At 43.7% G+C, this 27,758-nt stretch overlaps 1 protein-coding gene across 1 annotated transcript in view; it reads left to right on the forward strand.

Moving 5' to 3' along the window:
- Positions 1-27,758, forward strand: part of MGAT5B (alpha-1,6-mannosylglycoprotein 6-beta-N-acetylglucosaminyltransferase B) — a 184,709-nt gene that overhangs the window by 49,864 nt on the left and 107,087 nt on the right. Inside the window, exon 3 of the mRNA XM_082203627.1 lies at positions 24,654-24,798. Coding sequence (XP_082059753.1) covers positions 24,654-24,798 — 145 coding nt within the window. The remainder of the gene's footprint in view (positions 1-24,653; positions 24,799-27,758) is intronic.

Consider the following 27,758-nt stretch of genomic DNA (forward strand, 5'->3'; position numbering starts at 1 on the left):
GTCTGAAGCCCTTGGCATGGCCCGCCAGTTATAATGGCCATTGTTATGTATACACGACTATATTCGACTATAACTATATTCCTTCTCTAGAGAAGTGGTGGTGGTGGGAGTTTCGAAGATATCCATTGTGAAAATGGGTGTTTAATACCAGACAGTGTTTGAGATGGATAGCTTAGTATCTCCTAGGATATGATGGATATGGAGTGTGTGTGGCTTGAATGCTGGCCAATGTTTTATGTTCCCCAGTGAACATATATGCAAATGTTATTCAGATTCCACTGAGTCTGTGCTTGTAGTGGGAAGCCAGAATTGGAGAGAAATCTTTATTGACAGATATGTCTATTCCTACTAACACAGGATGAGCTCCCTTCCGCCACACCCCATTGAAGATCAGAGTTGTCTACTCTCCATTGCTGAGCATGTGATTTCTGTTCTATCAAATCACTAGTAGTCAGGGAAGACTTCTTCAGTGGCCATGGCTAATGGTGGCTGCTGAGGTACCAGCTGCTGGGTCAACAATAGTAATGCTGTTTCGGCAGGAAGTACCACAAGATGATGAGGTGACAGCTTCTCCTTCTACGTTGTTGTTGTTGTTGTTGTTGTTGTTGTTGTTGTTGTTGTTGTTGTCGTCGTCGTCATCAGCCAAATAAAACTGAGCAGGAATGAGCAATTTGTATTGATCCCACTGGAGGGCAAGGAAAGGGCAGCAAATAGATTAGCTGGATAGATGAAGCGTAACCCACATAATCGGCACTGCTCGCCGAGGGCTCAAGTCTGCTTCATTTGGCCATTTGCAAGGGAACAGATTCATTGTTGGTATGTTTCAGTGATGCTCGGCTGTAGATTAGCACTGCATCCACAGCAGTTGCAAAATGCCAATCTTTAAAGCAGGCCTGCAAGCTGATTCACAAACATTTACAGGTGTGAATCAATGTTGCTGGCATAAAGGCCCCTCAGCCTTTGATTCACGCTTCCGCTCTGCTTTATCACAGTTACTAAACAGGTTGATCTCTTTTTCTCCATGTAGTTAAAGGAATGTAAAATTACTGGTGGCAAAATTCAGAAGGCTCTGAGAGCATGAATACCTCCCTTCTTCCCCCTTCCCCCACCTCATCCAAACACCCACCATAGATTAATATCCAAAATTGCTTCTTTCTTTGCTTCTACGTTAAGCTGTTATGGTAACAGGTTAGAACAGGAAGTCTACCGAGATACAAATTATCCTCGGAAGGTAAAACTACTTTGTCAAGTAGGTCAGCTGACCAGCCACTGATTGCTGATTGTTTGCTGTGTAAATGTGTGTTTCCTTTCCCTGCAAATATTTCTGAGGACGCCTTTACCCTCCAGGCTCAACATTCTCCATTAGGGAGCATTTTGTCAAAATGGAAATGGGAGCAGAAATTGCTAGTTGTCAGAGACAGGTGGGGCTCTGATGGGTGTGTGGCCGAGGCAGGGGGCCAGGGGATTGACCCGGCAGAGGGTGCCATTGATTTATGGGGTTTGGCACCACCCATGAGGCAGGAGCCAGGGTGCGTTGAAGAAGGGTCAGAGCAGTCTGAGATGGATATGTAGGAGCCAAAGGAAGAGACTGTTTAGGTGAGGGACAGGCCAGTCTCCCTGCCATCCCCTGCAATGCTGCCTCCTAGAACCAGGAGGGGTTTGAAGAGGGAAGAGCAGCAACAGCTTCCATGTAGGAAAAACCTCAGGTTGCATGTGTGCACCCTGGCAGATGAGGGTACATATGCCGGAGGGCTCACTGTTGCTGTAACTGCTCCATAGGGCATAGACCTGGGAACAGCTGCTGAGATGCTAGAATTTTGTGTGTGTGTGTGTGTGTGTGTGTGTGTGAGAGAGAGAGAGAGAGAGAGAGAGAGAGAGAGAGAGAGAGCTTAGGAGCCGCTGTAAATGTGTGCTTTTGACACATTTCTATCAAACGTGTGCCTTCCTTGGCTGAGGGAGTGCTCAGGACACCAATATTTGCCTACTCATCCCATGTCTGGAACAGTGATAAATCTAGCAACTACAACTGGTATTCACTGTTGTGGTTGCAAATGACATGTAATGGATTAGGCCCCCCTTCCCCAATTTGCATTGCATTTTCCTTTGCATTGAAGTGAAGGGGGTGGGATAACGTAATGCTAATGTAATTCACGTACTTAACATATTTAATTATTTATTATGTAAATTACATAATTTTACCTTGGCAGGCAGCAAGATGAATAGTGTAGAACTGCAGTGGAACAGAAACAGTGCTGCAGACATGGAATACAGAGTGGAAAGGCACGTGCCTTCGGGCACCTCTATTCCTTGCTGTGGTACCAAATGTGCGTTCTGCTTCTGTCTCCTAGCCAGCTCTGTTTCACCCCTTCCTTAAATTGCTTCTCCTTCCCCACGCCTTGACTTGCAGAAGTTGCTTCTGCTACGTGGTGGGAGGAGAAAGTACGGAATGAAGCAGAAAAGTGACATGATGCAAAGGAGAGCCTAAGGGGCGGGCTGAGATGAATAAATTAATGGCCGTGCCTTAAGGGAGATTTTAGGAAATTAAAATTTCACACATTGCTGCACAGGTTGCATTATCTTTCTCTGGAATTAGGAAGTGTTGGGCAGGGACCAGAGCAGTTGTCAATGTGCTAGCAGCGTTAAGTCAGCTTGGGAGGAATTTGGTCGTGGTGGTGATAAGGTGACCCTCAGACACATTTAACTCTTGATTAGTAAGCCACAACCACATGGAGGTTTTGCACTCCGTGTTTTATCACAAAGTAGGAGGTGGAGGAAACAATACATGGAAAGGGAAGGCACCAAGTTCTATATGATGTTGCACATTAATTTCTCCTACAAGCTCTTCCCATCTAAGAGACGGTGCTGGTATTGTCCCATACACCAATCCTGATCCCCGTCCCCAGCAGCTGTTCTTTTGGGGGCGAAGGGCCTAGACAGATTAAATGCATTTAGGGTTATGCCTTGTTTGACCCTTACTCTCTGAGCACTTGACCAGCAGAAAGGGCTCAGATTTTGGTGAATCTCCGCAGGAAGCAGATTCTAAAGCCAAAAGGCAGCTACTCAAAGTGCTTTTCTTTGTGTTCTTCCATTCTGATGGTTCAGAGATAGTAGACCTAGGAGACTGATTCCAGTCAGTCTTAAAAGGTCATTGGTGGACCACAGGGCTGTATGCAGACTCTTGGGGCCAAACTGGATATGTTGAATGAGTGCGTATTTAGCATGTGAGGAGTGGGGCACATTTTCCTTCTGCGCAGTGGTCCCAACCAAAATCCCCCCAAGTTGAAATTCCTTCTGGGAAGGAGGCCGCAATGGATGTTATAGCAGCTGTGTGTGCATGTGATTTTCATTGAGAGCGCGGCATAATAGAAAAGGCTTAACCCCAGCCTAGCCCTTGTGCACAGTGGTTCCCTAATCATTTCTCCACTTCCCACATGACTCAGTTTACCCAACAAGAAGACATTCAAAATGCAGTGCAAGATAATGATAATGTGTATTATAACACAGAAAGCTACCTTATATTGCACCAGACCATTGGTCCTTCAGGCTCAGTGTTGTCTGCACTGAGTGACAGTGGTTCTTCAGGGCTTCAGGCAGGTGGTCTCTCCCAACCCGACCTGTAGATGAAGGGGACTGAACTGGAGACCTTTTCATGCAAAACATACTCTACCCCGGGGCAATTGCCCTTCCCCAAGTGCTGTTTCCTGCACATCTAGTCTTAATGAGTGATGTGTAGCTGAAGATGGTGCATTTGTAGTCATGGTGGTTTACCCTTAGTTGGACTCCCTGCAGATGGGTGGGAGTTGAGATATAGTCTGGCTTCACACAGACCACTCACATCTGTAGCCAATAAAGTTGTGGCCTTTTCGAACCCATAAACCAAATCCATTTGTCTGTGTGTTTATTATCCACTAGGGAACTGAAGGTCACGGGGCCTTGGCTTGCAAGCGATCAGTGTTGGCTAAGAACTTGCCAGGATCACAGAGTGCTGCTAATTGCCTCTGCAAATGGTCAAGGACAGATCAAGGTGATGGAAAGCTTCAAGTCAAAAGAATGAGGATACTACTTAACTATTTTTAGCTTCTCTCCCGCATTGCTGTTGGCATACCTGTGAAAAGCTGACAGCAGGTGAAGAGGCCAGCAGGCTCAGTGATCAAGGGATAAATGGACAGGGATGAATGATAGGCATTATCATTGTGAAGACTGGAGAGCAAGACCCCTGTTAAATCTGATGGCACCTGAAGGCATCTCATTTTCCCTTTAGATGCTGCCCTTTGCTTTAAGTATCTGTAGAACATGTCATGCAAGCAGGCAGGCAGGATACATTTATATGACTGGCCTGTCAAAGCAATGTTATCATAATGGCAGGTGAGAGAGTTCCCCCTGCCCCATACCCTTTTGGAGGTGTCTTGCTCTCCCTATGGAATTTTGATGGTTTACTGAGCTAGGGTGAGACTGGGATAACGGCCTCTGTTAATGAGTGGCACCTCCATTCTAGTGATGCTCCTTTCTCATCCCAGCCCTTGAGTTACAGGATAATCCGTTAATGGCTGCTGTTTGCTAAAATTAGGTTAGGTCACTGTGGAGGAAGGAGGCACTGCCAGTCATTTGAGCACTGCAGCCTCTTTTCAAGATTCTTAAAGTAGACTCAATCCTCTGTATCAAGGGGTGGCCAATCATTTTCTACCCAAGTGCCACATACAAAGTTAGAAAAGCTTCCTCAAGTTACATGGTGTGTGTGCACATACAAACTTGACACATATACAGCTTACAGAACCCCACACCAATTCAGTTTATACTTACAAGCCAGGTTTATGTCCTGTGGACAAATAACTATGAGTCATGGCATGTTGTCAATCACTCTTAACTAGTTCATGAACTCTAATTCATGATACATTGACAGTGAGGGAAGTGAAAATCTAGCTTGGCTGGATGGAATACTTGGGACAGGAAGATCTGCATCATTGTGAAATCTGGGTGATAGTTCATGAAAGTTATAGGTAACAAGAGAGGAGAGAGAGGGAGAGGGAGCGGTTGCAGCTCTTTTTAACAAATGAAGATGAGCACCTGGATTTTTGCATCACTGAACTATGTGCTTTTCAGACTTTTTGTTTTCAGGAAACTTTTTCTGCATTGTGTTGTCTGCCAAGGAACTGTTACATGTCTTCCGCAGAAACCCACTGCATTGCATCAGGCTTGCTGGTGGCTTGAAGGATTGGAAACTTGGGATAATGGTGGAGGGCCAAGGACAATGCCAGTTAAGCAAGGATTAAGGCACATCTGGCAGAGGGGAACCTGGGAAGACAATAACATCTCTCCAACCCACACGAGGTAATTTGGAGGCTATGATGGGAGTAATTAGCCTCCCTACCCCCCCCCCCGGATGGTGGGGGGGACTGCCCTGGCCTGCTGTGCCCTATACCACCCCCGAATTTGTGGGGATGGGGGCACTAGGCACAAAGCCCTCCTGTGGGATTCCGGCACTCCTGGACGCCGTCCCTGATCCGCACCACTAGCTGCAAGAACTTCAAAAGAAACAATTTGGATGAAGGAATGCACATATTTCAAGGAAGGAGGGGGAGTAAAGACTGCTAACAGAAGAGATCTCTGATAAAACAAAACAAGAATAAATCATGAAAAGATACGCCAAGATACGGTATGGCAAAGGACTGATGGGGGAGGGGAAAAACTTTCCTTTCTTTCATTATGTGATTAAACAAGAATCCCCTCCCCTCATGAGTCAGAAATGTCGTTTTAGGGACTTAAAGCTGTGGATTTAAGGCTGTGTGGAGATAAACTTTCGAACCAAAGCATGTTTTAAGAAGAGCGTGGAATGTATAAGAGCTTTGGAATGACGCAGTTAAAAATGCCGTCGCCATATTGGGAAGTTCTGTCGGCGGTCTTAAGTCTGGGAGGAGAAATAGAGAAATAGAGCTGCTTTTATATTGTGGGTGAAACTCCTCAGAGGGACTTAAGAGCGACAGTTTTGCGAGATTAATGATGGAAAGAATGATGTTATCTATGAAGGCGATGATGTATGGAAACCACCTCGATTTGAGGATTGGAAGAACGGAAAAATTCACACAGGATTAATATTGGTGTTCATCAGCTTAAGGAGACTATCAGAAGAGATCATAAAGAAAAAAGAGAAAATATATGAACAAGATGTGATGTGGAAACAGCAAGATAAGACTGGATAGAATTATGAACTCTGTTTGGACTGATTTGGTCTGATTTGGACATTAATGCAGTAGCAAGAAGATTATCAGAATCCCCCTTCGGATCTTGAAATATGGGTCCCCCAACAAAATTTAAAATTCGGCTTTGTAATTCGGAATTTATGTGATGTGATTTAATTTGTTTTTTTTTAAATGATATTTATTGAAAAAAGATTTTTTTTAAAGTTACAAAGAAAAAAGACAAAAACAGAAAAAGAAAAAGAAAAAATAAAACCATCATTTTCAAATTCTCCACTTTCATTACCTTCTTTCCACGACCTCCTTCTCCTCCCATCTCTTGTATCTTGATTAATAATTGTCGCAGCAAATCCTTTCCATAATTCATAATATTCTGTCATTACATTACCTTACTCTATTTTCATCTTATCTTATAAAATACCTTAAAACTTAAGACTTAAATCTTAATTTTTACCAACTTCTCATAACCATTACCTTTTTACCTAATTCTTAAAACATTTTTACAAGAGCCAAGTAATTTCATTTCAACATTTTTCCAACGTTCATCAATTTTATAAAACATTTCTAATGATAAAAAAAGAAAATAAAAACAATCCAATCTTCTTCCAGCGTCCCCTCCCCCCGGTCCCGGGATTGTCAGTCCTTTTTATCCCATTAGTCTGGGACATTAACCTGGTGATCTTATATCCGAGGCCTTCAAATCTCTTCCATGTCCCTTCCACAGCTCTTCTTCATATTTTCCTTTCACTCGTGGGAACTCCAGCTTGGTAGTGTTTTTGACCCTTTTCAACAAATCAGCCCCTTTCCCATAGTCCAGACTAGACTCCCTCCAAATTTGGAAGTCCCAACAGCTCCAAACCTCTGACGGCCCATTGCCAGACTCGGAAAGTCCAAACATTCCTGCATAGGGGGGGGGGGTCAATCCAACCCCCCATTTCCAAATCAGTCCAAACTTTGTCTTTCCAAATCTGGTTTTTCCCAAGTTCATTTGTCAAATCCAAAGGCTCATTTTCCTGCTGGGCCAAAAGTCCCTCCATATCTGGCACCCAAGATTCTGCAACATCCTCTTCTCTCATCTGCTCTGTCAGCACACACTCCTGTTTAAGTTCCTGGGTGGGCTCCATATAGTTTCCCACTACCTGTTCAAATGTTCTGGCCGCATTAGTCATCAAATCCGTCTTCTGACTTAACTGATCCAATAGGGCATTTATTTTACAGAAAGCACCCAACAGTGCTTCTGAAAACATTGTCCTGCAAGGTCACAAGTCCTTTCCCACGGTTGTAATCTGTAGCAGCTGCAAGCTCCCTAGAATTGGTTACAGTTTCACGGTCCCCCTCTAGGGGGAAAACTTCTGGTTGTTCTTTCTTTTAAGGACAATAGCAACAAAGTTTCTTTTTTAAGATATTTTGTAAATATTTGTTCCTTTAAGATGCGAAAGGAAACAGTGGAATCACAATGTTACTCTTCTTTTAACTATCTGTCAAAAACCTTTGTCTCTGGTCAATGAGCTTCAAAACGTCAATTCTGACACCCCGCTCCAGGGTCAGGACGGTGGAAAGTTACTTTACTTTAAACTCACTCCTGCAAGTTTAAACAGTCCAAGAAAGATCCCCCTTCTTCTCCTGCTACCGAAGGGGGGTTCAACGATTTTAAATGGTGAAAACCGATCCTTTGAAAGTGATTTTCTAAGCTCTAGTGTACATTATCTTTGCTTTCTTCTGACTACAAGGAAACGGAAGGCTGACTTCCTGTTTAGACCTTCCCGTTTCAGTACCAAATTAAGGTGAATTTTAAGTCCTTTCTAATCGCCAGTTCTTATTTGAAGTCCAATTGTTCAATGTTTAAGTACTCACGGGTGATTATTTTAGATGCCAAATTGTCCCAGGAAAAAGGCAGCGCTCTCCGGCAATGGCTATGCGGCTTCGCTCCACGGAAAAAGCAATTGACTCACAGCACCGCGCCACTTCCCCCTCTTCGCTTCGGAGCCCGTTAGTGGGTTCCTTTGCGGGTTGGGGGGGCGTTAAGGGTGCCCGCCGAGTCCCACGGTCACAGGATTCATCCGCCTGTGATTTCTGAAAGGGTCCCCGCTTCGCCGCATCGGAAAGGACCCGTTTCATGCGGAGCTGGTCCCTCCGGTTCAGAGGGAGTCTGCCATTGCCGATGGCGCCACCCCGGAAGTGTGATGTGATTTAATTTGATTTGATTGGCCGGTTAATAAAAATTATTTTTAAAAAACACACCACAGAATTGATGATGTAGGCGAAAATATGGGGATACAGTAACAAGCAAACAGAGGGTAGATTTCTCACTGGCTATTACTGTGATAGCTAGATGGAACTCCCATTTTAGCAGCATATACGGTAACTTTTTAATATCAGATGTTTTGGACAAACAAGAAGGTGGGGACATTCCTTTGTGTTCTGCTTGTAAGTTTCCAGGAGCTCCTGGCTGGCCACAGCTGGAAACAGATTGCTGGATTTTATAGACCTTGATCTAAATGGATCCAGCAGGGCTGCTCTGACGAGACGCAAACAATGTTGCTCACACAAACTTTGAGTTTCCATCCCGCTGTAAATAAGAAGCACGGTAGCCAGTTGATGCAGCAGATGCAATTGCCTCTTCAAGAAAATAGTGGATTTTTGTGGGTGATTTTCTGAGCTAGCTGTAATTGCGGAGGTGGGATGGAACTCCTAGTACACTAACTTTTTGTGCGCGATAATGAATTCAGCTGGTATTCTTTGTGGACTCAAGCAATAACTCCATCTCTGAACAAACTCCCTTCTTCCTGTTAAAGCAGCTTGCTATTACAGGACAAGTAAACAAGAATATTTCCCTGTAATAGAAACAAAAGCAAGCCACCCATGCTAAGAACAACAGTGAAATATTGTGTAATTACATTGTAAATGTCAGTGGGGATGGTTTGATGCCTAGGAATTGTTTTGATTAAGCAGGAGGAGGACAGGCTCCCTGTCAGTGTCTTGGTTTTGAACTATAGTAGCAAAACAGCTTAGAGGTAGTTTGGCTTTTTTTTGCATGCAGAAGATTCCAAGTAGCTTCTCACTTAAAGGGTCAGGTAGCAGCAGTGAGAAAGACTACCTGAGAAGATAGTCATGCACAGTCAGAGTAGACAATATTGGGCTTAATGGACTAATTCTAAACAGGTATAAGGCACCTTCCTATGTGCCTAACATGGATGGAGAGCTCTCATGCAAAAGGTAGGAAACCAGACAGAAGAAAGAAATGTGAAATCCTTGGATAACTGCTCAGGTTCCCATCTCATTTAATTATACTGCTCCTGTGAGTAGGTCACTCTTATGGGCTAATAAATCCACAGGCAATTTGGAGAGAGGGAGGGCACAATATATGAACAGGGTTAGAGAATGACTTTGCATGTTTTGAAAAGTGGCAAAAGTAGCTATGCTGAAGGGATGTGAACTAAGTACATGTTTCAATTTGCACCCTGATTTGATGCTTTGGAAAATGACCCACCTTGGTCCAAGGCATGTTGTAAATGGCCCGATTCAGCTTGGAGACTGTCTTAAGTTCTCTTTCCTTCCCCCCGATTCACAATCAGAAAATTAAAAAAGGGCTATCATTTTTAAAACTTTTGACAGAAGTTGGTGAAATTTGCAAGTGTACTATCCTTTCCATAGTGGATAAAGCCTGTCAAATTATAGGCAAATAGAATTAGGCGCTTTTGTACTGGGCTCATTTTAAAGTGTGTTTTTTTAGTTTTTGCTTTTGAAAAGAGAAAGAACCCATAACTAAAACAATAATGGGTACAGTGGTGCCCCGCAAGATGAATGCCTCGCAAGACGGAAAACTCGCTAGACGAAAGAGTTTTCCGTTTTGGAGGTGCTTCACAAAATGAATTTCCTATGGGCTTGCTTCGCAAGACGACAGTGTCTTGCGAGTTCCTGCTGTCCCCCCCCCTTTTCTAAGCCGCTAAGCCGCTTATCAGCTGATCCAATCAGCAGATAAGCCGCTAAAAGCTACTAATAGCGCTAATAGCGCTAATCCGCTAATCCTTCAATGGGCTTGCTTCGCAAGACGAAAAAACCGCTAGACGAAGAGAATCACAGAACGGATTCTTTTCGTCTTGCGAGGCACCACTGTATTTGATAAAATGTGTAGGCAATCTCATTCCTTCTGAGGGCATGAATCTGAGCCATTCAGAAGGCTAAGCTGCAGTGGTTTTCCCAAGGGGCTGTTGTTACAGTTTTGTGGTGGTAGAAAAGGAATAACATAACTGCCATAGAGTTTTGTGGGTAATAAGTTATGTGGGATATGCCCATGGATAAGAACCCTGTCAGAAAGCAGACAAATAGGTCCAGGGGCTTTTTAAAGGTACCTTTAAAATGAATGCAGGGAACTGACAGGGCTTCATTTTCTGGTAACATAATTCCTTCCTTTTATGAACTTGACCTGTAATTCACAATGGAGCTCTCCCAATCTGGTGTTTGTTCTGCTTTCCCCCATCACCCCACCCTGGCATTATAGTAAGGTCAAAGACATCACTTTATTCCAGGAGCAGCCCTGCAAAGTGAGGCAGCTGCCTCAGGCAGAATATTGTAGCGGATGGCAGAAGTTCTCCCTCCCGACATGATTCCCCCGAGTCCTCAAAGCTAGCCTGCTGCCCTGAGGTACAATGGAGGATACCATTTCCAATGGTAAAGTAAGATTCAATTTCGAATCTGTTTGGACTCTGTGTGTGAAATGCGGGTGGGCAAAACACGATTTTATCTTTCACCTCAGGCCACAAAATTTACTGAGATGCCCCTGCTTTCCCTTTCATCAGATGCTTGTGTGTAGGATTTTTCTTTTTTTAAAAATGGATCACCGAGGTATCAGAAAGCACTTCAGGGGTCCTGCTTTGACTGGTGTCACCTCACTAATTATTCTTCACCTCTGACAAACTCAAAATCTCTCTGAGGCATTCCACTTTGCCTGGGAATTTGGCGTTTTCCTGCAACCAGTGCACATCACTAATATGAAGGTGACTTGTTCTTCTACTTTTTGTATGTCCAAATATCATGGAAAGGGAAAAGATGCACACCTCCCTGTGGCAAGCATTTGGAAGTTCTTCAGCTCACCACAGGGAAACTGGGCATCCCTTGCATCCCTGTTGATTAGCTAGAAGTATGGAAAGAAGGTGTGCCGATCACTCTCCCAGCTTTTCCACAGCTTCACATAATGTGTCATGCCACTCAGAGAAAAGGTCAGTGCTTGCAGCACTCATGCGGTTATCTCATTTCTGAAATGAAGGCAAGGAGCGGCCTCTTTAAAAGATCTGCCTTTGGAGGGAGGGTCCATTAACACCCTGCAAAGCTTAAAATAATAACTGGCTATGGATCCTTTTCAAGCTACAGAGGTCTGTTGGGATTAGAAAGGTGGCTGTTCTTCCTTTTCCTCCGTTCATTACCAGATGAGTTGTTTTCTTCCTCTGAAGCATCAAAGATGGCCACAATTAGCAATGGCGTGGAATTAATAGGTGGAATGAACTTCTGCTAAAGAGCTATCCATATTTCAAAGAGGCTCAGCAGACACATTTTTCATTGGAATAGGCTGCTGATGCTGCAGTTTGGAATGATTCTCCACCCATGTTAAATTAGATTGATTAGAGACCTATCTTAGAAATTTTCACCTTCCCCCAGAGTGCTTGGCCAGTCGTATCTGCCTGTGTTTTGCAATCACATTGTCCCATTCAAAGACAAACAGCATTTTACAAACATGGAGTTTGTAAGCCACAGTGGTGTAATAATTCACTTTCTGGATGAAATAACTGGTGGTTTCTGTGCAAAACAGACAGTGGTGAAGGGGTGGAGTTCCCATCAGTAGGATGTACAATACAGCACCATCCTGAATCTCCACTTGGAGATTCAGAACCCAAGAATAACCAAGCTGTGTGCTGGTAGTAAAGATAGCTTGTTGTGGTGATGGATGGATGGATATAAAAGACCCAGGTTTCAATATTCTCTTAATCATGAAGTTCACTGGATAGTCTTGAGCAACTTATTTTTTTCTCAGTGCAACCCACTCTAGGTAAAGGGACCCCTGACTGTTAGGTCCAGTCACGGACGACTCTGGGGCTGCAGCGCTCAACTTGCTTTACTGGCCGAAGGAGCCAGCATTTGTCCGCAGACAGCTTCCGGGTCATATGGCCAGCATGACTAAGCTGCTTCTGGCGAACCAGAGCAGCGCACCGAAATGCCGTTTACCTTCCCGCTGGAGCAGTACCTATTTATCTATTTGCACTTTGATGTGCTTTCGAACTGCTAGGTTGGCCGGAGCAGGGACTGAGCAACGGGAGCTCATCCCATCGTGGGGATTTGAACCTCCAACCTTCTGAACAGCAAGCCCTAGGCTCTGTGGTTTAGACCACAGCGGCACCCACATCCCTTCAAGCAACCCTCCCTACAGGGTTGTTTTTGTCAAAAAATGAGATCCCTTGAGGAAGGGCAACATGGACATGTGATGCGCTGAAATGAATATCCCAGGCAACCAGGAAATTGTGCAGTAACTGAGATCAAGAGCTGAGATGCTGGTATGGTGCTGGTCAGAGCCACTCATAGGCCTGCTCTGGCTCTGCCCATCCTCCTTACATGAGCAGAACCCTGGATATCAGTGGGCATTTTCCTGCAGCCTCATTGTACAGTTTCACTGGGAACTGCTTTGTGAGACAGGGATGCTTCCGGAGGCCAGCAGGTTTGGAGGCAGGTAGCCTTTCTGCTTCCCATATGGAACTGGGAGCTGCTAGTATCTCTCCTCTACCATACACCTGCTACTTTTCAGTGTTGAAAGTTGAATGCTGCTAATCTCCCCACCCCAAGGTTCACAGGATGGATATCTTCAGGTAGTGTCTGATGCTTGCTTTAAAAAGGAAATATATGTCATATTTTATTTTTGTATTAGAACATGCAAATCTATCTTATACCGAGTCTGTCCATTGGTGCATCTAGCTCAGTATTGTCTACTCTGATTGGCTGCAGCTCTCCAGGATTTCAGACAGGAGGCCTCTCCCAGCACTACCAGGGGATGCTGGGGATTGAATTTGGGAACATCTGCAGATGCTCTAACATGGAGCTAGGAACAGATTCCCCATGGGACCTGAAGTCGTGAAAATTACAATATCAGTTCCTCCATTAACAGGCTGATTATATGCATGGTGCATGTAAGCTTTTCCTATTATCTCCTCATGGTACACTATATGTTGAAGTGTCTGAATTAATCTGTTATAGGAAATGTTGAGTGCTGAGAATTTTGTCTCAGCAGAGCAGATTCAGATAAGAGGAGATTTGGGTTCTTTCCCACCCTACAGTTCTCCAGCTAGATTGGCATTTCTCTTCTTCCCTGAGAAAAATTCCACATATTTCAATAAAGCATTGGGTTCTGGAGTTGTCTCCATCCAGTTTTTTTTTCATCCTATTACTTCTAATTACTTAGCTCTGTGCCTCTCTGCAGCTTCATAAGTAGCTGCCTCAAACCTCCTCCGTGTTTGCTGCCGCATCTCCTGAGATAGTGAGAGGTGATTGATTATGGTCATTATTTCAAAGTACCATATGAAAATCTCTGCCCTATTCATTAATTGTCTTAAAGAGCAGCCGCCTTTCATGGGGGGAAAGCTGTCATTCTTCAGCAAACTCCAATTAATTTAATGCATGGTTTTTACTTGTATTTTCTTGCCTACCCTTGTTTATTATCCATATTTATTAGGAGATTTCCCCCCTAACCCAGCTTAATTAGTGGTGCTCTCTCAGATGTCTACTTTTGCTTTTGATTTCTCCATTATTGTATCTTCTCATTTAAAACTGGGCCATTTCTAGCCAATGCTCTTTCTACATGGGTGAGGTCATGCCATAGGCCAGGTAGAATCTCTCTGGGGAAATCTGTGTGCATGTTGTTCACATCCGTTACCCTTGAGGTCTTGGTGTGGTCTCTTCATTCACTGTGTAGGATCTGCCAGGGTCACAGCCATCTACCTGGTTACATGCAGGTGGAAGATGCTCCAGACCAGGTGTGACAGGAAGTCCTCCTGGTTGGAGCAACATTTCCCTGTGTGTCTCTGGACAAACAGGAAATGTTGTATTTGACTGCTTCAGTGATGTTACATCCCACACTAACTGGGGTAGGAAAAGCTCCCCCCCCATCTCTCTCTCTCTCTCTATATATATATATATATATATCCCACCCTCACTGTCTCTTTACTAATTTTCAGTTAACTGAGCTCTCGTTCTGCAGGTGTCCACCATTATATCAAAGACTTGCATCAGCATATGCAATCAGCAACAGCAAACTTTCTGAAAGATGCCATAATAATTGTTGCCAAATTTGTCATAGATCTCTTGTTATTCTTCATAAGCCCCTGGGGGAAATACAGAGAGAGAGAATGAGAGCGAGCGAGCGAGCGAGTGAGCACAGAGAATTCCTGCAAGAGAAAAGCTGCACCTCTCTGCTGGGAACGGCAGGTGATAATGTGGTCCACCTCCACCACCCCCAGTCCCTAGCATGGAAAATGATCCATGAAAGGAAAAAAATTGAGCAAAAGGATGGAGTCAGGTTTTTGTTTTTTTAAACATTTCCTTTTGGTATAATTTTATTTAAAGGAACAAATCAATTTTCTGACTGTGTGGTGCAACGTGGGTGATTTGCTATAGCAAGCAAGATTGTCTTTGGGGAAAAGACAAAAGCTTAAATTTACAGGATTTTAGGAAGCAAGCATAGAGGTTTGGTTGCCCCTGTTTCTGTGGCTGGAAGAGATGTGCTTGGTGTTTTCTTGCACAGTACAGTGGTGCCTTGCAAGACGAAATTAATTCTTTCCGCGAGTTTTGTCGTCTTGCGATTTTTTTCGTCTTGCGAAGCACGGTGTCGGGAAAGTTTTGGAAAAGCTTCAAAAATCACCAAAGTCTTTAAAAACCTCAAAAAAGGCTACCACAAAAAAGGCTACCCAAAAAGGCTATGAGTTGCTCCTCGAAGTCAAGTCGCAACTGTATTAACGGTGTTAAGAAAAAGGAAACAAACTTGCAAGACGTTTCTGTCTTGCGAAGCAAGCCCATAGGGAAAATCGTCTTGCGAAGCAGCTCAAAAAACAAAAAACCCTTTTGTCTAGCGAGTTTTTTGTCTTGCGAGGCATTCGTCTTGCTAGGTACCAGTGTATAAGTCAGGGGTCAGCAAACTTTTTCAGCAGGGGGCCGGTCCACTGTCCCTCAGACAATGTGGGGGGCTGGACTATATTTAGAAAAAAATATATGAACGAATTCCTATGCCCCACAAATAACCCGGAGATGCATTTTAAATAAAAGGACACCTTCTACTCATGTAAAAACACGCTGAGTCCATATCTAGTGTGAGTCGAGGAGGGTCTCCTTTATCATCCAAGGCCCTGGAGATGAGTTATGAATGGACAGGCCCATTAAAAACTGCTCTGTCCAAGTGTCAAACAGGGTTGATATTAAAGCCATCTCAACCCACTGTTGTGTATATTCAAGTCTTCAAAATTTGGCATGAAAAATACAGAGGTAAAAAATAAATAAAGGTGTTTACAAGGTCATTTAAGGGTTGCGGCACAGCCTCTGTTTCTGTTCACATCCGTACCCCACACAATACAGCAATGCAATGCAATGCAATACAACAAATTCCCCTCAAAGCCACAGGATAGGATGACATTCCATCACTCTCAGGGGGATTTGTACATAGAAATTATGGCTGCCTCTGTGTAGACCCATGGTTCCCAGCATGGGGCACATGCCACACGGGGGGGGGGATTTGATTTTTAAGGGGGGGGCAATTCGAGAATGAGTTATTAACAATGAATGGCCTTTTAGATTTCCTCCACGTGAAAAGGAGTTCACTTTTTGAATAATAAGAATTATAAGGTGGGGGGGGCATCAGGATTTTAGAAATGCTTAGGTGGGGCATGGTCAAAAAAAGGTTGGGAACCAGTGGTGTAGGCCATACTTCCTGTACTGCTTTCAAAGCACAATGCAGTCTTTTTCTGGCTTCTGGTTTACACCATCATAGCAGGCTAAATTTTCTCCATGAGAATCCATTCCCGTGTACACAGTCATATGAATCAGACAAATGCCAATCCCTCTTTGCAACTATTTCTGTGCAGTGCTATACATTATTGCGGAAATCACTGCAGAATTCTGGACATGTACCACATGTTCACTGGTACTTTGTCCAGCAGTTGTGACTGTTTGCGCAAAGACACCCAAGCAAAGAAATTTAGTATGAGAATCCGTCTTTCCTTACACTTCATCAATACCAACTGATATTTTGAACACATATCAAAACATGATAACAACATGCAGTAGACTTCATTATGAGGCATTCCCATATGGGTAAATCCAATGAATGGGCCAGACACACTTGCTAAGCAAATGCAGGAGAGAGAGGCAAGGAGCCTTTCTGAAATAGAATTTAAGGCAGATGCCCTTCCCATAGCAGGACATTTACAAATGGTCCATGCATGTTATCCAACTGGAATGTGGGAAATTTAACAAGAATCTTCCTTCTAATTTGCATTGCGCAAATCTCCTCAACCAATTAGACACCAATTTCCCGGGGAATGTTCAGCTCAGCTTTTATGGTGTTCATTCATTAGTTTAATAACTCACTTGCAGCATTTTTATGGTGCTCCCTGGTGTCTGTGCCCTTCTTCCATTCAGACTCCCCGCCTTCCTCTTCTCCTTAGTCAGCCCCTTTTTTGAATTTCTTCATAATCTCAGAGTCCTCACTAAAGCCCACAGCAGAAATTTTGGCAGATCTGAAACTTTAATAAAATACAGTGTCGGGGGTCACCCTCAATTACTCAGCTGCAAGTTGATTCTGTTTCCATGGACTTTCTTTTTTGAATGTTCTGCCTGCTGGGGACTATTATTCTCGTTCCCCAGTCCCTGGGAATGGGTCCAGATTTGGTGGTTATAATATAGACACAAAAGGAGGCAGCAAAGAAGCAGTGGCTGCGCTTAGCCCTTCAGGCGAGCAGTCACTTTTTAGCTGGATGCACGTTTATTGTATAATTAATAGCTGGTTGCTTGCTCGCTCTCCCTCTGTAATCCAGCACAGAGCACTGTGCCAATTCCAGTCTCCAAAGTGCTTTCCAAAAAAGGTGTGGCTACAGGAATGGATTATTCAAATCCTCTGGGCTTTTTTCTGTGTTTGAATGCTCTGGTTCTGAACACAAAATAACAAAATTGCCAGCAGCAACTTGGAGATAGCCTCAAAGGAGCAGTTTTATGGGATCTCCCAGGGTAGGAGGAGCACATGGAAATGAGATGATCAGCAACTCATAGGAACTGTGTCAGACCTATTGGTCCACGGTCCACCTAGCTCCATATTGTCTACACTGACTGGCAGTGGCTTCCCAGGGTATCAGGCAAGGGTCACTCTCACTCTTACCTGGAGATGTGAGGACTGAACCCGGGACCTTCTTTATGCAAAGCAAATGCTCAGCCATTGAACTATGGCCCTTCTCAACCTTTTGATCATAGGTGTGCTCCATCCTGTTGCATTCTGTCCTGTCCTGTCCCATTGTGTACATTTTCTACACATTTTTTACATAAAATACACACTTTTAAATGCATCCAGCCACAATCCTCTATTTGTTACTCACTGTCTGACTTACATCCATAAGATGCACATTTTCTAGTCATCTTTTGTACAACATTTACAATGTTTTGCACACTTTTTGCACACCAAAAGTCCTTTGCCAAATCTGAAGAAGCATGGCATCTGATTGGGAGTTGTGTTCAAATGCACAAAGCAAGTTTGGAAGCATTGGGTTGGGTGGAATTGCAGCGAGAAGCAGCCCAAGCATATTCCGCCTCCCCCAATCTCTAGGAGTATCCTGTGGGCAGTGATGCTAGTGTATCTAACTACTTCATTGCTTTGAGAACAGGATGAAATGCTTTGCTCCATGCTCTACAAAGGAAGCAAGGACTCAGCCTCTCTCTGTCTCCAAAAAGCTCTCCAAGGATAGCTCTGGTATCTGTTTTCAATGCCAATGATTTAGATGGCTCAGATTTGACTTGCACAGTAACTACAAGGGGTGGTGGTCTCTTCTTTTTCCCTTTATTTTTAAGGGCCAGTGGGGAACTGGCCTTCCCTCTTCCAGCCACTGCAATGAATGAGAGCACACCCATGAATTGGAAGTCCTGACTTGATTCTTGGTTGGGTTTTTCAGTTGAAGGCTACAGGCAACTGCCTCTTTATATAACACACCCTCCAATATGTTGAAGCCGGAAGCTGGGACATGCATCTTCCCAGCTGCGCTCCTGCACAAGTCATGGGACCCATGTGAGGTTGCAATCTTGTGCATTTGGGGGTGCCATGCTGAGCACATGGTGCCCCCCAAAACAGGATGTCCCAATTTAATCAGGGCAATTGAGGGGTATGATATAGGTGTCACATATTATGAATCTAAGTAGCAACCATATAACTACCCCCAAATTATAACTGGTATAGAATTGATAAGTTTGTTGTATCAATCTGATCATGGAATACTTGCGTTTATGGGATTGATATGGCTCTAAAAATCTCTATGGAGAAAAGAGAGGTGCTTGCATTCATGGAGGTGGACAGGACAGTTGCACTCTGCCCTGAATCCTATTCCACAAGGGTTTAGGGTAGGAGCCTGTGAGCAGGTAAGAAGAGAAGAGGTGAGGTGTAGATGCAGTGCAGTGTTCAGAGTAGTGTAGTGTTGGACCCGGTTCAGATCGCAAGAAGCTCCCTGGCTGACCTTGGACCAGTGACTACCTCTGCGAGAATAAGAACATAGTCTACCTAACAAGCTTGTCATAAGCATAAAAGGGGTATGGTTGAGCATGGAGAACTATGTATACCCGTGTCCTTCAACCTTGGGTCCTCAGATGTTGTTGCACTACAACTCCTATCATCCCTTACCATTGACTAAACTGACTGGAGATGGATGGGAGTTGCAGTCCAACAACACCTAGGGACACAAGGTTGAAGAACACCGATGTACAGCAGCTTGAGCTCCTTGGAGTAAAGGTGAAATATGAATGTAATAATGCTTTCTTCTGCAGCCATCCGCCATTGCTCCTGCCTCCCCCCACCACCTCTGTGCCTTGACCGCGTCTGAGAAATGTAGTGTTTGTATATGCAAGTACATGCCTGGCATGGAGTGAATTATTTTGCTATTGAGAGTGCATATTTTGTGCAGTTCCAACCACCGTGTTCATTTCTTTCAGCAGTTATTGTTTATATAACATACAAAAAGTTCTACCTGGGATTCAGATAATTTAATGGTGTCACTTCTGCATCATACATCACTGCCATATGCCAGCTAAAGAGAGTCTGGAGCAGAAAGTGAATGTGTGATTTTACAAATGATGTATGAACAAGGACATAGCCTGGAGCAGGTCTTTGCAATGCTGAGAGCTGCAAGTTGCTAGTGTCCCTTGGGGAAGTTCTACTGGTAATGGGTTTGTGTTGTATATATACTGGAAATACAATATATTAAAGCCCACATAAGCACAACATGGTGGCCTGCTCTCCATGCAAGTCTCCGAGGATTGGTGGTTGCTTGTCTTTCCCAGCAAACGAAACTGCTCTGATTAACCTTGAAGTTAGAGAATATGAGAAATCTTCCATCTTGAAGCTGATTTATGGCAGAGGTGGGCAACATGCAGCCTGCAGGCTGTGCATTGCCTGTAAGGCACATTTTGTGACCTACAGGTCGACTAGATACCAAACCACTTGGGACAGCAATCTGGTTGGGTGTGATGACCCTTTAAGTTTCCATATGTTCAAAATGAAGGTTGTGGGTTTTTTGCTGTAGCATGTAACATTGCTGGATGGTATACACCTCCCCACCCCTAATAGGGAGCGAGGCGTCAAAATGATGTTTGGTATGAAAATATGTGTGAGAACAGAGACAAGGAATCTTTGGTTGCAGGACTAGCATCCCTGGTCATTGGCCATGCTGGCCGGGGATGATAGGAGTTGGAGTCTAACAACACCTGGAGGGCCACCAGTTCCCAGTTCTTGTGGCAGAAGATACTTGAGTTTAACTGTGAATTGAGTTATATTTCTCCTCCATCCCTATGAACAGATTTCATATGAAAGGGAATAGAACATACTTGGTTGGGAACACCAGGGATAGACTTGGGTCTTTCCTATTTCACCAGTGTCCTGTGGGAAGCCAAAATTCTCTTGACTTCTGTCCTGCTCAATTCACTACATCATAGTTGTGGCGCTCGGTGGTGCTCCCTAGGCTCAGCGCCCAGTGCAGCAGAACCAGTCACACTGCCCTAAATTCGCCTCTGGAAGCACTGTCGTATATGTAGCATATTGAGGCCAGGGTGGGTTGATTTTCACACCTCTCTTCTTTTACTTCATTAATTGTACGCAACTCTTTGAAGGTGACCCGGAAACTGCAATTAATCCAGAATGCGGCAGCTAGACTGATGACTGGGAGTGGCCACCGGGACCACATAACACTGGTTCTGAGAGATCTGCATTGGCTCCCAGTACATTTCCAAGCACGATTCAAAGTGTTGGTGCTGACCTTTAAAGCCCTAAATGGCCTTGGTCCTGTATACCTGAAGGAGCGTCTCCACCTCCATTGGACACTGAGATCCCGTGCCGAGGGCCTTCTGGCGGTTCCCTCATTGTGAGAAGTGAGGTTACAGGGAACCAGACAGAGGGCCTTCCCGGTAGTGGCGCCCGCCCTGTGAAACACCCTCCCATCAGATGTCAAGGAAATAAGCATCTATCTTACTTTTAAAAGACATCTGAAGGCAATACTGCTGTATTGTTTTTAACACTCGATTGGAAGCCTCCCAGAGTGGCTGGGGAAACTCAGCCAGATGGGTGGGGTATAAATAAATTATTATTATTATTATTATTATTATTATTATTATTATTATTATTTCATTTCAGTGAAGCAGTTCCTGGAGGACTGTTGTGTCTTAAATAGCCAAATATCCCTTTTCTAAACAGGGGTGTGTTTTGATTAGGGTTTCCACAATTTTAAAGGACAGCAGCCCTATGCCTGTAAAAGGCAGGTGTTCTCTTGCAGAGGAACAGACTGATTGCAAAAGCTTCAGTTGCTGATTTTGGCCAGAGAGCTTCTGTTCATTTAAAAAACAACGTGCACCCCCCCCAAGTCAACTCTGTATCCAAATGCTATTATATATATCCCACAGCAGTATTCTTCAGATTTGGTTCTCTAGATGCAGTTTCCATTATCCCAGATCATTGGTGAAGCTGGCTGAGGGTGGTGAAAGTTGGGAGTCCAAAATATCTGGGGCGTCAAGGTTGAAGAACACTGAACTATATGGCTTGTTTGTTTTGTTTTTTAATATTAGGTACACATTTCTTTTTCGAATAATTCCACCATTCCACTTTTCTTCTTGCTCGCTCCCTTCTACTTTCCCTGTTTCATTTTGATTGCAAGCTTTTGGCAGACTTTATTTTATTCCGTACTGGATTGTGGTGCATTCAGTACCATTTTGCTGCTCATGAACATTTGGGATTGCTCAAGGCAAGATTCAAATAAAAACTATGTATGGAGAAGTCCTCGAGGGACCTGGCGGCTGCTTATGTGAATGGCTGCCCTGAGAATTCACTTCCACTTATGATTTGTTTAAGCATTTGAGGAGCTGAGTTTTGAACAGCAGAGGGAGGTGTTTTGCTTCTTGGGGTAGCATGAGCAGGGGAGCAAAGAAGGGGAAACCTGGCTCTTGAGTTTGGTCTGGCCCAACTAAGAAAAGTTTAGCTGCATGACCACATCTGTTTAAGTTGTCTAGATCCCCTTCTGGGCAGCATTTAGAGCTTCCTTTCCCCAACCCCTATTGAGGCCTAGTCATAATTTTTTCTTCTTTGTTTTGGCTCACTTGTTTTGGTTGGTCCTGAAGAGAGAGTTGTTTTTATCTCCTTTGTTCTATCAATGAGGGGCTTAAATTGGTTTTAATTTGGCCTGCTTCACTTTATTTAGCTTCCAGATAATTAGGTCACATCAAGCAGTGTGGAGGGATAGAGAGCAAAAAATCTAACAGTGTGGTGTAGTGGTTAAGAGCAGTAGTCTCGTAATCTGGGGAACCGGGTTCGCGTCTCCGCTCCTCCACATGCAGCTGCTGGGTGACCTTGGGCTAGTCACACTTCTTTGAAGTTTCTCAGCCCCACTTACCTCACAGAGTGTTTGTTGTGGGGGAGGAAGGGAAAGGAGATTGTTAGCCGCTTTGAGACTCCTTTGGGTAGTAATAAAGCGGGATATCAAATCCAAACTCCTCTTCTTCTTCTGATGGTATACACACCCCTGAGGCATCTGAGTGACAAGAGGTCTACCTAAAACAAAATCTCTTACATCTTACCAGCTCATCCTTGGGCAGTGCTAGAGCTGCTGGCTCCTCATGAGGTTTACTGCCAAGGTATGTGATGCTCAAGCTGTCAGGGCTTCCTCAGCACATCTCTAAGGTGCTTTGGCAAGGCAGAACAGGGAACCATTTTTTTAACAAACCCAAGGCTTGAAGCCAGAGTGGAGAGGACTAGGTAGTGAGGCAGGATACCTGCACGGAAGAATGAAATGGAATCTGGCAGTTAAATAGTTAATTATGTTTCATATTGTGGTGTATGGCATCCTGATTCCATGTGGGGGAGCAACAGTGCCTTTAGGAGCAGCTGGAAATACAGAAATTAAGGAGGTGACTTCCGCCCACCCCATTTGCTTGTTTATAAAGTGATAGGGAAAAGTCACCTCCTTAATTTTTGCACATCAGGCTGCTCTTAAAGGCACTGGAGCAGAGCTCACAAATAAGTTGGCAACCCTAGCAAAACCTCTCGACCCAGGAAAAGTGACAATGTAAACAAAAACAGGGCTGTTATCCCTGGTGAGTGGAGTTCAGCTTTGTAGCGAATTGCCTTCTGCTTGAATCAAAATAGTTAGCGAGAAGGTTTAGCTGAATGAATCCATAAGTCTCTATTTATGATAGGATAGCCAAGATTCTTACTGATAGGGTTCCTGTGCTTCATGGAGGAAACACACAAATCCAATGATATTCTTATACCACTGTTTGATGACTCCAGCTCACACCAGAGCAAGTACATTTCAAGTGCAATCGACACGTTAAAATACATCAGAATCCATGATATACTTTCTTGCCATTGCATCTGTACTCCAAGACAATTGTAACTTGGTGATTGTTTGCTTTGCTTGTCTGGGACATCCAGAAATTCAGCTTCTGGTTGTGGATCTGTGTTTTGTGCTACAAAATATGTGTTACATAACTGTGTCAGTTTGCTTCTCAGCAGGCTCTAACCCCTGCTGCTGTGTAAATGAAAATGTGTTGTACCTTCTTTAAAAGGAGTCTATGAGAGTGGAATGATAAGTTTAACGAGTATTAGCATTATGCAATAGGAACTAATTCTCTGCCCTCTAACCTCATCATAAGGTCTCTTGTGCATTACCAAAAGAGAGAAAATAAAAGGCAATAGGTGTAGCTTCAGGGTGACTCTCCAGGTCACCCCAGTGTTTAAAGGGCAGGGTTTTGTTTTTTAAAAATGGTAGAGTCAGCATAAAATGGTAGGGTCAGCATTTTTTAAAAAAAGCGGGGTCAGCATAAAACATGGCAGATGACATCTTATCTTCATGCAATGTAGTGCCTGAGTGTATCGGTGCATTTACTCCCAACTCACCCTTGAGTTAATGGGAACTGATATTCAACCATTGTGCTAAAGGCTCTTAGTACAGACACATTATATGATGGAAGCTGATAACCTCTACAATGCACTCCAGAGCATGTTTACTCAGAGGTAACTCCCAGGGAATTCAATGGGACTTATACACAGGTGCATATACACTGGGATTGCAGCCTAAATGTTAGATATATTGAATCATTTATATTATTTATGTTGTGAATATAATATAATATAATATAATATATAATATAATATAATATAATATAATATAATATAATATAATATAATAATAAATATACAATATTGTATACAGCATTAGACATACTCAGAGTAAACTTGTTGAAGTTAATCAACATGAACAGGGATTTTTTACAGTGGTATCTCGGGTTAAGAACTTAATTCATTCTGGAGGTCCGTTGTTAACCTGAAACTGTTCTTAACCTGAGGTACCGCGTGATTTCTGTTCTCATCCTGAAGCAAAGTTCTTAACCCGAGGTACTATTTCTGGGTTAGCGGAGTCTGTAACCTGAAGCGTCTGTAACTCGAGGTACCACTGTATTCATTTGGACCACCCCCCCCCCAAGTGCACAAAAGTGTCACTTAGCTGGATGCAGCCCACTGGAAAGTATTACATTATTCAAGCAATACTGCACACCCCACTATGATCCTTTTCACTATAAAATCAATTATTGCCTTTCGACTTCACACACCTGTCTGAACGCTTTTCTGCTGCCTCCTGAGGACCACTGCAGAATGTCCTTACCGTCCTTTCCTCTTGCTTTTTTGTATGGCTGCAGTGATGGGTGCTCTGGAGTCCAGAGGGGTGCTACGGAAGATGAGTGACATGCTGGAGATGATGGTGAAGAGGATGGATGTGCTAGCCAGGCTGGAGAATAGCACGGACTTCCGGAAAGCGGAGGAGACACATTTCCCTATGGACAGGTTAGTAGTACCAGTCAGTGGCGTAGCGTGGGTTGTCAGCACCCGGGGCAAGGCAAGTAATTTGCGCCCCCTAACTCATGGATTTGCGCCCCCTAACCCGTGGATTTGCACCCCCTTTTTTTTTTATAAAATTTTTATTGGTTTTACAAAAGTTTTTATAACAAACAAACATAAAAGAAAAACAGACAAACAAACAAATATAATTTCAAAATGTCCTTTCATAAACTTCTTTCCTCGGACTTCCCCATACCTCCCCTTTCTGCATCCTCATGTCCAAATTTTATAGCAACTTATAAATGTTTTTTCCGATCCTAATTCATCATAGTCCTTTCTTAATCTAATCTTATATTACTGCAACCCTTTCTCTCTGTAAAATCTCGACATTCTAAACTTCATCAAGTTTATAATAGTTCTTAAGATAAATCTTAAATTTCTTCCAGTCTTCTTCCGCAGTCTCCTTTCCCTGGATTTGCACCCCCTAACCCCTAGATGTTGCACCCGGTGCGGCCGGCATCCCCTGCACCCCCCACGCTACGCCACTGGTACCAGTAGATATGAAACATTGACCTGAAGCATTCATTGATACAGGTTCCTCTTTTCCTGGATCCAAGAAGTGGGTGAAACCCAGATCTGCATTTGGAGTTCATATGTACTGATTACTCCAGCTGCTGCATGCTCTGATTCCTCAGCTCTTTGATTCTGATGGCAGGCCTTTGGCCAGCATATTATGGGTTCAGGAATATAGCTTAATTCAGAGGTGGTCAACCTGTGGCCCTACTGGCGTTCTTGGGCTAGAACTTCCACCATCTCTTACTGTTGGCTGTTCTTCTTGGGGCTAATGGGAGCTGAAGGCAGTGGCATGTGGTGAATTTTTTCGAAGGAGAACAGTTAGAGCCAGAGCCACCTGCTTGCGAGGGTGATGCAGCGGGGCAGGGAGGGTCACAGAAGTGAACATCTCACCTCCCTCCTTAAACCAGACAGAAGCTTCCTGGGCTTTGGGAAGGAGGCAGGAGGGCTCCTGGACTCACTGGAGCATTGTGCCTCCCTCTCTAAGCCGGGCAGAAGCTTTCTGGGCTTTGGGAAGGAGGTTCCAGGGGAACATTTAGGGGATTAGCCTAGTCCCTCTAGTCCACTGACCGCACACCGCTGGCTAGAGGCCAATAACACCTGGAAGACCATCAATTCCCAGTCACTGGCTTAAATTGTTAGATGGGTTGCTATTTTTTAACTGGAGAACCGGACATTACCTTCATGGTTAATGGTCCACCCTGCTTAGCAAGCAAGGTTTCAGTATTGCTCCCTGCAAGTGATGGAGAAGGGTCAAGGGCACTGATGAGTGGTGCAACAGCTACTGTATCATTAATGTTAGTTGTAAGGTCTATTTCTTGAGGGGGCAACTCTCTTCAATAGCACTAGGTTTTAAATTGTGGGTTTTTCCTATTGGCATTTAGTATTGGAGAGTGGAGGGTTTTGAGCTTCAAGCACCGTCTTGATCTTGAGCAATCCAGTTAAATAAATTATTTATCTGCCGGAATCTGATCCACGAGTCAGCTGCGGACTGTGTGGGTAGGGAGGTAAATACCCTTTAATAAGTTACTATCAAACAGCATCTCCAGAAGGAATGGAATCAGAAATTCTGTAGGCACCATAAAATGACTAATTACCTCCACATAAATGATTGGTTTTAAAATAATGACTGGAAGTGCAATTCAGTTTTTACTAAGGCTAACAACGTCAGTTAATTTGTATGATGGATTGACTGTGTGTTTTGAAATGTAGAGCTTTTAATTTGATTTCAACTTGATCTAGCTCTTGAGAGTGTGCATGGTTAGTTTCTGATGACTGTGCAATTGTTAACAATGGAAACAACATTTTTTAAAGAACAAAAAAGTTGGGCGCTGTCATGGAACAAAGTTAATATCCAAAGTAATTTAACACCACAATCATCTAGTAACAAACAAACAAACTTCCTCCCCTCTCTTTCTCGCTCATTATCCACTTCAAAGTATTTTGTGTATTCAGACAATAAATTTCCCTTGCTTACTTAGGCTGTGAACAAACAGTGGCTCCAATCTGAAGAAAGTTAGTTGGGCTGAAGTGACCTCAATAAAATTAATGGGTCTTTCTTTTTTCACAACTATCCTGTCATACTCAATTTCACTGGAATTTAAATGAAGCAAAAACCTTTCCAGGTGGGAGGTCAACAGGCCAGTGGCAGACTTTGGGCTCTCAAATTTTAGAGGGGGCCTGTGAAATGCTAAAATATGGCATCCCCTGTCTCTTATGCTCCATCTACATCATTGTTGCAGCGCCCCCTGCAGCTCTGGTACCCAGTACTGCTGAACTGGTCATGCTACCCTAAAACTGCCTCTGAACAGGCTTTCAGGGACTTAGAGGTGATACTCATGCAAATTTCCTGTCTTCCCAAGGTCTCAGGTGAAACAGATTTTGCAGGTTTTTGTAGTGCTTCAAGTCTCACTCTGGAATAACTCAAACCAGCCAGGATGACAACACAATCCTGTGCAAGTCTAATAAGACGTAAACCCCACTGGAATCATTCCCTGGTAAAAGTGTATGGAATTGCTCCTGAATGTGCATATTACATGCAGAATATCAAATGCTCTTGCTGTAGGCTATAGAATATAGGTTAGGAATGACTGAAGGTCAAATATTAATACAATCAATCACCAAATAGATATTAAATAGCATGCATAGTCTATCAAATATTGGAAGTCAAAATTGACTTCAGGCGTTGAGACATTGAATATTTAGCAGATATTGGACATCAATAACGTATGAGAAGGTTTTATGAAGTTAATGCATTTTGCTTGTAGCACACACACACACACACACACACACACACACGGGGAAAGTGCTGAAAATTGCGTTGCTGTATGATACAATACAGCACCATTGAGAGCTCCAAAGGTGCTAAGCCGCTTTTTATCTGGACTATGCAG

This window comes from Podarcis vaucheri (assembly GCF_965113315.1).
Source record: "Podarcis vaucheri genome assembly, chromosome: 2".
NCBI classification, from domain to species: Eukaryota; Metazoa; Chordata; class Lepidosauria; order Squamata; family Lacertidae; genus Podarcis; species Podarcis vaucheri.